Source organism: Coccinella septempunctata, chromosome 2, assembly GCF_907165205.1.
Source record: "Coccinella septempunctata chromosome 2, icCocSept1.1, whole genome shotgun sequence".
In the NCBI taxonomy this organism is placed as follows: Eukaryota; Metazoa; Arthropoda; class Insecta; order Coleoptera; family Coccinellidae; genus Coccinella; species Coccinella septempunctata.
In genome coordinates this window covers 28,388,933-28,401,624 of record NC_058190.1, presented here as the reverse complement: position 1 = coordinate 28,401,624, position 12,692 = coordinate 28,388,933, and the positions used below count along the sequence as shown (strand labels likewise).

The following is a 12,692-nucleotide window of genomic DNA, read 5'->3' as shown; positions in this document are numbered from 1 at the left end:
GGTGAAAAAATCGCTTTCAAACTTAGGGATGACAAAATCGTGAAAAATCAATTTTTTCAAATTAGAACCCCATTTTTTTATGGCAGATATTGAATCTACGTTAAAAAATAATGTGAGTGTATGCATCACACCCTTGCCCTAAAATGGATATTTTCTGAGTTATTCACAAAAAACTGATTTTCGTCTTGAATTTTCAGCTATTTCTTTTCCCTTCACGCCAAAAAGATGAAATTTTCAGGAACTGTTACTTAAACCATGTTTTAGATTTTACTACCCTAATATGCAAGAGAAAAAAGTTACAGGTTGTTCCTAAATAGATGGCGAATTTTGATTCGAATTTGTATCGGAAACCTCTTTATTTCAACTAATCGGCCATCGGTTTTCTCTCCAGTGATAAATAAATAATTCCTTATGAACCATATGCAAAAACTTACCATGTTTTACATTTTTTTTTTTTTAATGATAGATATCATTAGTTACATCTGCCAAATTCCTCTTTATTCAGTAGCATTTTGTGTTTACTATTAATTTGGTGATAATTCGTATTAAGTTATAAAATCGATCACTATGCCTAATTTTACCAATGAAGGTTATTTAAATCTCATTCTACTTCATGGAGAATGTAATAAAGTTGTAGATAGAACGATTCGACTGTTCATTGAGAGGTTTCCTGACCGACCCAGACCAACGAGAGATACCATTAACAGAACCATGACAAACTTGAGAAATGTCGGATCTTTCGTTGAGAAAACTATACACAGAGAAAAAAGTGTAGTAGAAGATGAGAACAACGAAATTACAGTTCTTGCATATTTTCGTGTGAATCCTCAAAATTCTCTCAAAGATGCCGAGATTGATCTGGGATTATCTCAATCGAGTGTTTGGAGAATATTAAAAAAACATAAAATGCACCCATATAAATTCAATAGGGTACAGCATTTGAAGGAAACTGATTTCGTCAGGAGAACAGAGTTTGCGAAGCTATGATGATTCGATTTCAAGAGAATGAAAACTTTTTGGACTGTATAATTTGGACAGATGAATCTAAATTCACAAAGAATGGTTCTTTCAATAGGCATAACAGTCACTATTGGGATGAAGAGAATAACCACCACTTCAGACAATGGAACTTTCAAGAGACCTGGAGTTTCAATGTTTTTTGCGCCATCAAAAATAATGCAATTCTCGATGTTCACATTTATGATGGGACTTTAACTGGTAAGATAGAACACTACACATGTTTGCATTATTTAAAGAATGTTCTCCCTTAGGAGATAGATATTCTGACATATTGACTCAAATAATTGAGCCGCTAGTACAGAACCACAATGACTTATGGTATCAACAAGATGGCGCGCCTCCACACAATTCACTCAATGTGTCAAATATCTTCTTCAGGCTATTTGAAGATCGATGGTTGGGGAACAATGGTCCACATCTTTGGCCACCACGTTCTCCCGATTTAACTCCTTTAGACTATTATGTTTGGGGTAGGATAAAAAATATTGTCTACTCAACTCCCCTGACTGATAAAGAGAACTGCATAGAACGAGTCAGAAATGCGTTCAGGTTTGTTTAGATATTTAGATTCATAGTTTTGAAACTCAATTTGGTTTTTAAACACTTTTGCAGATCTCTTCCTCCCCATGAAATGAGAAGAGCAACGCACGAAGCATTCCTGAGACGTATAAATAAATGTCTAGAAATTAACGGTCAAAACTTTGAGCATCTTCTCTAGTTATAACTGCGAGAGTTTGCCATGGTTCCCCTAATAGTAACTTGAAGTCGGTTTCAAGAAGAGGTGAAAAATCTACAGCATGGTTCAAATAACAGTTGCTGAAAATTTCATCTTTTTGGCGTGAAGGGAAAAGAAATAGCTGAAAATTCAAGACGAAAAACAGTTTTTTGTGAATAACTCAGAAAATATCCACTTTAGGGCAAGGGTGTGATGCATACACTCACATTATTTTTTAACATAGATTCAATATCTGCCATGAAAAAATGGGGCTCTAATTTGAAAAAATTGAGTTTTCACAATTTTGTCATCCCTAACTTTGGAAGCGATTTTTTTCACCCCCTGTATCATGAATCGTGATTTCGATTTTTAAAGTGGATACATCAATCTTACATCTTGAAAAATCCCAAAAATGAAAATTTTCCATCCAAAAACCTCGAAGGTATTCTTGTTTCAGCGGAGCTCTATTTTCGATTTTTTTTTCGAATTTTCCCGCTCAGAGAGAATTTTCCAACCAAAACTGAAAAATGTTACATCAAAATAACTTGAAATTTTCTAAGGAATCTATTTCTGCAATAAAAAAATGGTGTTCTAATTTGAAAAACGGAAGTTGACGTCATTTCCGGAAAAACCGGAGGTGCTCATGCCTTGAAAATATTTTAGATTTCATCAGCATCGTGAAATACATAGAAGTGCTGAATTTCATGAAAATACGTTCAGTAGTTTCCCGTTTAAATATGGGTGAGGTTCCGCGTGAAAGACCCTGTATAGATTTTTAGTTAACACGAAAACACGTTGTTAAGTCTTAAGTGCGACAAAGTTCAGGAGGTGTTCTGCATGAAGAAGTAATTATATGTAGTTTGCTTTATAATTTTTGCAGCAAATGATTCATTTTCCCTAATACGGGGGGGGACTATTTAGTATTTATTTATACCAGTCGGGATAAATATGCAGATGATATTTGGCGTGTTTTGAGAGCTAGTTATTGCGCATTTTTCGACATGCAATTGATGCAACATGACATGATCACAATTTAAGAAGTAAAATCAGCTGTCAGAGGACTACACAACTGGAAAACACCTGGGCCTGATGGATTACAGAACTTCTGGATCAAGAAACTTTGGATCATGCATGACAAATTGACCTCCGCAATAAATGATGTCATTGAAAATGCTGAAAGAATCCCAATATTCCTTACACATGGCATAACGTACCTGTTACCTAAAGACCAAAGGAATACAGAAGACCCATCCAAATACCGACCAATCACATGTGTTCCAACGATGTACAAACTAATCACATCGTGCATTTCAAACCGAATTCACAACCATTGCGAAAGGAATAACATCATCGCCATGCAACAGAAAGGATGCTTCAGTTATCTGCAATCAAGCGTTCTCCAAGCGAAGGAATCTTTACGCTGCGTAGATAGACTACAAGAAAGCATTCGATTCCATACCTCACGAATGGCTTTGACTATCTTGAACATTTACAAGGTGGATCGTGGATCCCAATATTGTTTAGTTCCTGAAAAACGCCATGTCAACATGGCGTACTAGTCTAGGACCTATTCCAATAAGACGCGGAATTTTCCAAGGAGAGTCCTCTGTGGTTCTGCATGGCCCTGAATCCCTTGTCTCATAGATTGAATTCTACGGACTACGGATTTGCCATCAAACGCGGCAGTAGAACTATGATGAAACTGAATCGTCTCCTTTACATGGACGATTTGAAACTCTTCGCATCTACCAAAGAACAAATGCAACTGATGCTGAAAATGGTGGAATGATTCTCGGAAGACATCAAAATGAAGCTTGGACTAGAAAAATGTCGACTGCTTAACATAACGAGAGGGAAAATAGAAGATGGTACGTTCAAACTCAAGGAAGGTGCAGAAATTGAAGCATTAAAGGAAGGAGACACATACAAGTATCTAGGCATAAAACAGGCAAGAAAAATCAATCAGAGCCAGATGAGGAAAGAACTAACGGAGGAGTTCACTCTAAGATTGAGAAGAATAATGAGAACTGGCCTTAACAGCAAGAATATGATAAAAGCTATTAATACCTACGCTTGCTCGGCGCTGAGCTACTCATTCGGTATCATCTCTTGGACCACCACCGATTTAGCAGCCTTACAAAGAAAAATAAGGACGATGCTGAATAACACAATAAACATCACCCCAAAAGCTCAATAGACCGGACCGAGCTAGCTATGTGAAGCTGGCACCCCCAAATGCGAATTTTGAAACAAAAATTTCAGGGTCGTTTGTCCATCGTAGGTCCACGTTTGTCCACTTTTTTTTTTCATTTGTCCAGGCACCGTTTGAGAGATATGGGAAAAAACTTTTTTCTGTGCATTTTCTGAGCAGCACCCCCAAATTGCAAAAACGTTTTTTTGATGGTTCAGATTGTTTGTCCAACGTAAGTCCACTTTTGTCCATCCAATTTTTTCATTTGTCCACCCACAGAACCGTAGAAATCAACCTTTTAAAATTTTGGAAAGTGTGAAGTTGGCACCCCCAAATGAAAATTTTTGAACCAAAATTTCAGGGTCGTTTGTCCATCGTAGTTTCATGTTTGTCCACCCAATTTTTTCATTTGTTCACCCACAGAACCGTAGAAATCAACCTTTTAAAATTTTGGGGAAAGTGTGAAGTTGGCACCCCCAAATGAAAATTTTTGAACCAAAATTTCAGGGTCGTTTGTCCATCGTAGGTCCATGTTTGTCCACCTTTTTTTTCATTTGTCCAGGCACCGTCTGAGAGATATGGAAAAAGAAGTTGTTGCGGTGCATTTTCTGAGCAGCTCAGCCAAATTGCCAAAACGTGTTTTTTATGGTTGAGATCGTTTGTCCAACGTTAGTCCACTTTTGCCCACCAAATTTTTTCTTTTGTCCACTCACAGAACCATAGAAATCAATCTTTGAAAATTTTGGAAAGTGTGAAGTTGGCACCCCCAAATGAAAATTTTTTAACCAAAATTTCAGGGTCGTTTGTCTATCGTAGGTCCATGTTTGTCCACCTTTTTTTTTATTTGTCCAGGCATCGTTTGAGAGATATGGAAAAAAAACTTTTTTCGGTGCATTTTCTAAGCAGCGCCCCCAAATTGCAAAAAAGTTTTTTTGATGGTACAGATCGTTTGTCCAACGTAAGTCCACATTTGTCCACCCAATTTTTTCATTTGTCCACCCACAGAACCGTACAAATCAACCTTTTAAAATTTGGAAAGTGTGAAGTTGGCACCCCCAAATGAAAACCACCAAAATTTCAGAATCGTTTGTACATCGTAGGTCCATGTTTGTCCACCTTTTTTTTTCATTTGTCCAGTCACCGTTTGAGAGATATGGAAAAAGAACCTGCAGTTCTGAATCTAAACTCGCCAAAGTGTGTTCGGATTTATTATGTTTCGATTTGGATCTTGTTTTTGAAATTGAGAAAGATCTATTTCCTGATGGAATAAAATTGAACGAAATTCCTGTGGATATTGAGGTAATACATAAATGTATGCTAGGCGGGGTGATTGTCCATTATTCTCAACACTTTGTCGTATTTACAAGACGGGTTACAGGAACTTGGACAAACTGCGATGATATGTCACTAAAAGTGCAATCAGTTAAGGACAATATATTTGTATATCCAGTCATCGCCATTTATATCAAATGAGAAAACTGATAAATTAATATAGGTACTAGTAGTCTTGTCCATATTTTTCGTTTCAAATAAATAATAGAAAGGAAAACAGATGATTTATTTACCCATATATTCCCCATAAATTGAAAAACATCAACAAATCCTTATTTGCAATTTTTGAATTGTCTATTGGAGGACTTTGATAATTGGTTTTCTTACCATTACATTACAGTCCATTCCATTTGCGAATGGTACCTGGACAACTGAAGAAATTCGTAGACAAATATGACCCGCGATGCAACAAAGTTATTCTCAATAAATTCGCAGTTGTTGGTAAAATTACGAATAAAAAGAATATATTTGCTTTTTTTATCAATAAAGCATATGAACCAATGAAAGTTTTGATTGGACAAACGTGACTTTGGACGAACGATTCATTTGGTAAAAAATATTCATTTTAGCAACGAAGAATTTTGATTAATTAATTTTTCATCCCATCTTGCTAATGGAGTCTATACAAATGCAAATGATGCCAATATAACACCTTTTTTAAATGTTTTTTATGGTTCTGCGAGTGAACGAATCAAATAATTGCCTAGATTGTAGTGGAATTGCGGAAAACGCCTTCCCTCAATAGGGTGAAACTGCTCAGAAAATGCAATGGAAAAATTCCCTTTTTTATATCTCTCATACGCTCCCTGGATGAATGAAAAAAAGGTGGACAAACAAACCTACGATGGACAAACGACCCTGAAATTTTGGTTCAAAAATTTTCATTTGGGGGTGCCAACTTCACACTTTCCAAAATTTTAAAAGGTTGATTTCTACGGTTCTGTGGGTGGACAAATGAAAAAATTGGGTGGACAAATGTGGACTCATGTTGGACAAACGATCTATACCATCAAAAAAACGTTTTTACAATTTGGGGGTGCTGCTCAGAAAATGCGCTGAAAAAAGTTTTTTCCCATATCTCTCAAACGGTGCCTGGACAAATAAAAAAAAAGGTGGACCAACATGGACCTACGATGGACAAACGATTCTGAAATTTTGGTTCAAAAATTTTCATTTGGGGGTGCCAACTTCACACTTTCCAAAATTTTAAAAGGTTGATTTCAACGGTTCTGTGGGTGGACAAATGAAAAAATTGGGTGGACAAAAGTGGACTTACGTTGGACAAACGATCTATACCATCAAAAAAACGTTTTTGCAATTTCAGGGTGCTGCTCAGAAAATGCACCGAAAAAAGTTTTTTTCCCATATCTCTCAAACGGTGCTTGGACAAATGAAAAAAAAAGGTGGACAAACGTGGACCTACGATGGACAAACGACCCTGAAATTTTTGTTTCAAAATTCGCATTTGGGGGTGCTAGCTTCACATAGCTAGCTACCACGACATCTTGGGGGTAGAGGAATTGTTGATTTGTCCAACCGTATGTCCCAAGAGATTGAAGGACTTCGAAAATATTTCCTGAGCAAGGCTGCTTCGTCAGAACTCCATCGAGTAGTTTGTGTTGCTGATAGTTCAACACCGTTAAAGCTACAACAGGATCACTTGGAAACCGTCGAACACTCTGCAGAAAGTAAAATGCAGAAACTGATTGGCTAACCTTTGCATGGAAGGCACCAGAACGAGGTCTGGTGGATATCTGCGTCGAACTACTGGTTGACTTCCGGAAGGTTGTTTCCTGAGACAGAGGGCTTCATGCTCGCTATCCAGGATCAGGTGATTCCAACAAGAAACTATATAAAATTCAGGGTGGTCCAGATCGTAACTAAGAAATTTTAACCACGTATTCTACATCAAAAATAAGCCCTAGTTTGTCATTTAAACATATGTCGAGAAATGTTTCCTCTGCGAAATACGGGGTTTTAATACAATGATACAATAATCGGTTTACACAATCAGGAAACAAAAAAGCTACTCGAGAATGAGACGGGACTCTAGAAACGAAAATCCCATGGGAATCAATTTCTACGCTAAATTATTCAAATCTTTCATCAGTTTGCATGATGTAATCACTATGTCATTGAACTCATCTGCCTTCTCAGAATAGAGGTGATGTCCGGAATCGTCAATGATCTGAAAAAATGTTAAGATTATGTCTTATGAAAAAAAACTGTATATGTTATTTAGAGAAATAACTCCGAAAGGGGGCTTATAAAAAACTTCGTGAATGATCATCTCCTCAACAGATTCAAAGGTGCTCGAGTAATTTCATCATGCACTGTCAGCTTTTGTCCTACACAGGCTGGTTTACTAAAAAATTACTTCTGTTGTATATCCATGCACGGCTGTTGAAAAAAAATGGATTTGCCATTTGAAACAAAATCGTGGATTATTGATTCCTGAGCACGCTGTAAATTTTTTCGAAAAATTTTCGAATATGTGGAAACTATTTGGTCTATTGGCGAAGCCCGCTTTAAAGTATTGTCTATTTTTTTTGCCTCCGAGTTAAATCAACAGAGTCTTCTACACCGGTCATTCATTCTCGACCTCATATAAAATTATACGAAGGACTACTCATATATTCATGAAATTAATTATTTTCATTGTGTTATTCAGGCTGTTGAGAAAAAAATGACCTTTGTAGACATCCTGCTCACCTGGCATATTGTGAGTCTTTCACTCGTACAAATATTTTAATAGTAGATTCTTGAGGCCAAAAGAAACACTTTTTTCCCGAACAATTTTTTCCGATTCGGCCTTGATAAAAAGATATTGCCATTTTAAGTTTTCATATAATGAGCTGAGAAAAAAGTACCTTCAGCTAACTTAACTAGTTTAATCTGTGACACTACACATCTGTGGATCTTTTGAACAGAGTTGTATTCAGCCAAAGTACCCAATTTTTCAAATTTCACAGAAACTTTTTAATATTTGAACATTAAATTACTCGAAAACGGCGCATTACACGAGAAAATATGAGGAATACTCTTATTTTACAAAACGTTAAATATTCATTAGATAGAGTCCAACTTAGTTTCAAGAGTTGAGTTTTTTAAATTTTTGGTATATTTATGGTAGGTAATGCTCATAATGAGAAAACTGAAAGAAGTGGGTCATATCTTGTGTTGGAAAAAGATTCATCAAATGAATGAAAAACTATATTCCGAAATTCATTTCATTCGATAAATCCGTTCGCGGGATATAACTAAAAATTATATTTTTTTATGGTTTTTCAACAGCCTGTATCTTTCAAACCGAGCCGATTCGGAAAAAATGGTAAAGGAAAAAAGTGTTTCTTTTCACCTCAAGAATATATACTGTTAAGACTCACTGTGTATGTATGATAATTTCCAATCATTGCTTTGATATGGCATAATTGTTTTTATTTATACCCTTATTTATTCATTAAATTTTATCCTGAGGTGAGGAAAATAATAGATTTCCCAATACGTCACTGCTGAATGAATGTAAATAAACATAGTTCCTGCTAATAAAGATCTTTCCTATTGTAAACGAATTTCTTGTCAAAAACTCAACATATATCATACTGCGTTCACCAGATATATCTTCGGCGACTTTTTGTACGCTCCAAACTGAAATGATCACTTCGATAGTCTCTAGTCTCTACACTTTTCTTCAGTCGAATTATACCAAACAAAATCTTAACTCACATCGAATATTGTGTGTTCTTTAATAGGCTATTCAAGTGACTTTGGAGAGACTTAATTTTAGTAGGTATATACCTACATACTCACATTTATGTCTACCGAACAATCTGGCCTTAGTTCTTTTATTTTCTGCCCAATAGATATATCCATCCATGTATCGGATCCAAATATTAATGTTATAGGAATTTCTTTCTCCAATTTATCAATGCGCAGTATCATCGCGTTTTTGGACCATCCGTAACCCCATATCATGCTGTAAGCTGCTCGTTCACCCCTGAAAATGCGATCGAAAAAATAATGGCACGACACGTTATTTAATTCATCTAGTTATATACATATGAGATTTCGTGATTTTAAAAAGTTAAACGATTATGAAAATGAAATAATAACCGATTAATCTTGCCAGTGTATTGTTGGTTAAATTTATTCAACTGAAATTTCATATTCTTTCGAGTCAATATTTCGTAGCCAATTTATTCTATTGAAATTATCTCGATTTCTTATTTAGATATTTATTCATATACTTAGTGCTCATCAGTTCACACTGAGCACCTACAGTTTTTGGTTTAGAAAAATTTCAATGCCAATATTTAGTACCGAATTTGTTCCAGTTTGTTATACTACATTAGTAGAAGGTAGATTTTCAGTTATTTATTATTTATTTTTCTTGTTTTGTACACCTCGACTTCTATGAGAAGTATGTGAAGCAATGTGCACTTGATTAAGCTCACTTCGTGTCGTGGGAAAGGTTTTTGAGCAAGATTGCGGATAGAGAGAAAACCGACAAGTGTTTTGATGATACCGCAGGTGAAGATATTCAAATGCGCCATTTTCTATCGATTCTCTAGATTTGAATATTGTAAGGAGGGAATGATTCTGTTTCTACAGAATTAATTTGTTCCATGCTTTTTCATAGATATACATTTAAGTAATCATCTTGCTGGCACTATTGAATAATAATTAGGTGCATTTTACATGATTCACAAAGTATTTATTATATTTATATACAGGGTAAGTCAAATCGAAATGTTTATATACAGGGTGATTCACGCGATCGCCTATTAGATGTTTATGGGGAACTCATCATAATTTTGTGCTGATAATTTGTATGGTGGAAATTTATATGTTAATACAAATTGAGTATTAAAATTGAACTTAGATTAAAAATCTGTTTTAGCAACTTTCTGCTAACTCCACGTGGCCCACTACTCAATCATCGATTGAAAACATTGCTTTCTGAAACCAGGCATTACATTACATAACTCATCGATGCAAGAAAATGATTTTTCATTTTTTGGTGACGTCCTTATAATCCCGGGTTTTCCAATTAACGTCCAGTTTCATAATCAAATTAAAAGTCACTTTAAGCTTAAAGTTTCCTTTACTGTCATTTTTAGTAGGGTTAAAGGAAGCTTTAAAGTTAAAGCTGCTTTAGGTTTGATTATGAAACCGGCCGTTAAAGAGTTTTAAGGCCCGGTTGCTCAGTTCGGGATTAAAGATAATCCTAGCCTAGGTTAATTTCGTCATTTTCGTCCAATTCTGTCTTACAGGATCAACTCAAATCTCGGCTTAATCGGGCCTAAACGATTAGTCAGTAGGTATAGTAATCGATATGATACTTACGTAGGATTTTGTGCGTTGCATTGGTAAACATAGTTTGGTAAAATAGATTTATCCTCTATTATATCTTCAAATTTTATGGCTATATCGGATCTAGCTCTCTGAATCAACCATGGACCTGAAACGTTATGTCTATGATCTATGACCAGTGTGAAAGCAGCCACGAGTTCCAGCCACGCGTTTGCCTCGGCGCCTCGGTGAAGCGTTCGGCCCGAGGTTCGGCCCGCTCGCGGTGCATCTTGATTCGTAATCAAGGTACGGGATTGACATTGAAAAGTGGAAATGAAAATTAAATTTAATGACCTTCTCGGAAAGGGGTGAGGATGTACTTAGTATCTACAACTATTCTCAACTATTTCTAGGAATGAATAACGAGTTAGTGGGTCAATAAAATGGAAATTTCCTAGTTTCGAGCACAAGTAGGAAAATATATTCACTGAAAAAAAATAGAAATATTCCAATTTTACTGGAAACTAGAAAATTTCCATTTTATTGACCCACTAACTCGTTATTCATTCCTAGAAATATCTAGTCTATCTATTACACTCACACATATAATTAATTATTTTCATTGTGTTATTCGGGCTGTTAAGAAAAAAAATGATCTTTGTAGACATCCTGCTTACCTGTCATATGGTGAGTCTTTGACTCTTACAAATATTTTAATAGTAGATTCTTGAGGCCAAAAGAAACACTTTATTCCAATTTTACTCGAAACTAGAAAATTTCCATTTTATTGACCCACTAACTCGTTATTCATTCCTAGAAATAGTTGAGAATGGTTGTAGATATTTAGTCCACCCTCACCCCTTTCCGAGAAGGTCATTAAATTAAATTTTCATTTCCACTTTTCAATGTCAATCCCGTACCAGTCTAGATTACGAATCAAGATACACCGCAAGCGGGCCGAACGCTTCACCGAGGCGCCGAAGCAACGCGTGCCTGGAACTCGTGGATGCTTTCACACTGGTTTGTAACTACTTATTATTGAATGATTAAAAACTTATTCACTTAATGGAATTCTAAGTTTGATGGGAATGAATTCGTTTGTAAAAATAAAAGGTATAGTAAAAAACTCGAGTTGTAGGGGCACTCCTAGAATTACGCACACGCTGCTTCGCGGCTCGTGCGTAACTTTTTTTAGTAAAATATGCTTCTTACAACCCTTATTATGTAATATGCTATTTTTAACGATGAGCCTTTTTAATAATATGTATTAGGTAGTGCGAGAGACTTGACCCATGATATGGTCGGAAGACATAATCAGTGGTCCAAGTTTCCCGCACTGAGCTTGGATAATAGATAATAAAAAAAATTGAATATAAAAAATGTACAGAAGTTCAAAAAAGTAAAAACATCTCGGAATAAATAAGGGAGAGTGATACTGATACTGATACTGATTGCTGGGTGTGTTGGACGGACTAACCCAAACCTGCCACCGCGACCAACGGTCTATTGTAGCACACAAGCATGCTCAAAGAGCTAAATCTCTCCCTCTAGTCCCATCCTACCCAAAAAGGAGATGATGTCGGAGGGGGAGTGATTCTTGAGTTCCTCTAGGATCATCTTCGGAGAGCCGAAAACTCCGAGTCTGACCCTGTCTGCCGCCGGGCAGTCACAGAGGATATGCTCAATTGTTTCGTCTTCCTCTAAGCAGAGTCTGCAGAGTGGGTCATTGACGATGTTGAGTTTTTTGAGGTGGGCTCTGAGTCTGCAGTGTCCTGTAAAAACCGCTATTATGGATCTCAGATTAGTTCTAGAAAATTCTAGCCAGCGACTGGTGTATGGGCTGGGAGGCACTGAAATAGCCCTATGCGAGTGACGCAATCCAGGACGGTTGCGCCATTGCTCCAGGACCTTTTGCCTTATCCAGCTGTTGTTTCGGTCCCTGATTAAGGAATTAGGAATTCCTATACTGGGTTCCGGGCCAATAAGCTTTGATGTCGCGCCTCCTCTGGCCAGAGCATCCGATACATCGTTGCCACTGAACCAAGAGTGTCCAGGTATCCAAATCAGTTGCAGTCTGTTTAAACTTCCCAATTTGGTGAGTTTAGATCTGCATTCAAATACCTGTGCCGAATTGCATTTGTC

General features: G+C 36.5%; 1 protein-coding gene across 1 annotated transcript; it reads right to left on the bottom strand.

Moving 5' to 3' along the window:
• Positions 1-7,338: 7,338 nt before the first annotated feature.
• On the bottom strand, positions 7,339-10,799 carry LOC123307127 ((Lyso)-N-acylphosphatidylethanolamine lipase-like). The gene is made up of 3 exons (XM_044889344.1): positions 10,605-10,799; positions 9,069-9,255; positions 7,339-7,446 (listed from the first exon to the last, which is right to left on the bottom strand). The coding sequence occupies exons 2-3, from the start codon at positions 9,231-9,233 to the stop codon at positions 7,339-7,341; spliced, it is 273 nt and encodes a 90-aa protein (XP_044745279.1). The 5' UTR covers positions 9,234-9,255; positions 10,605-10,799.
• Between the last annotated feature and the right edge of the window lie 1,893 nt (positions 10,800-12,692).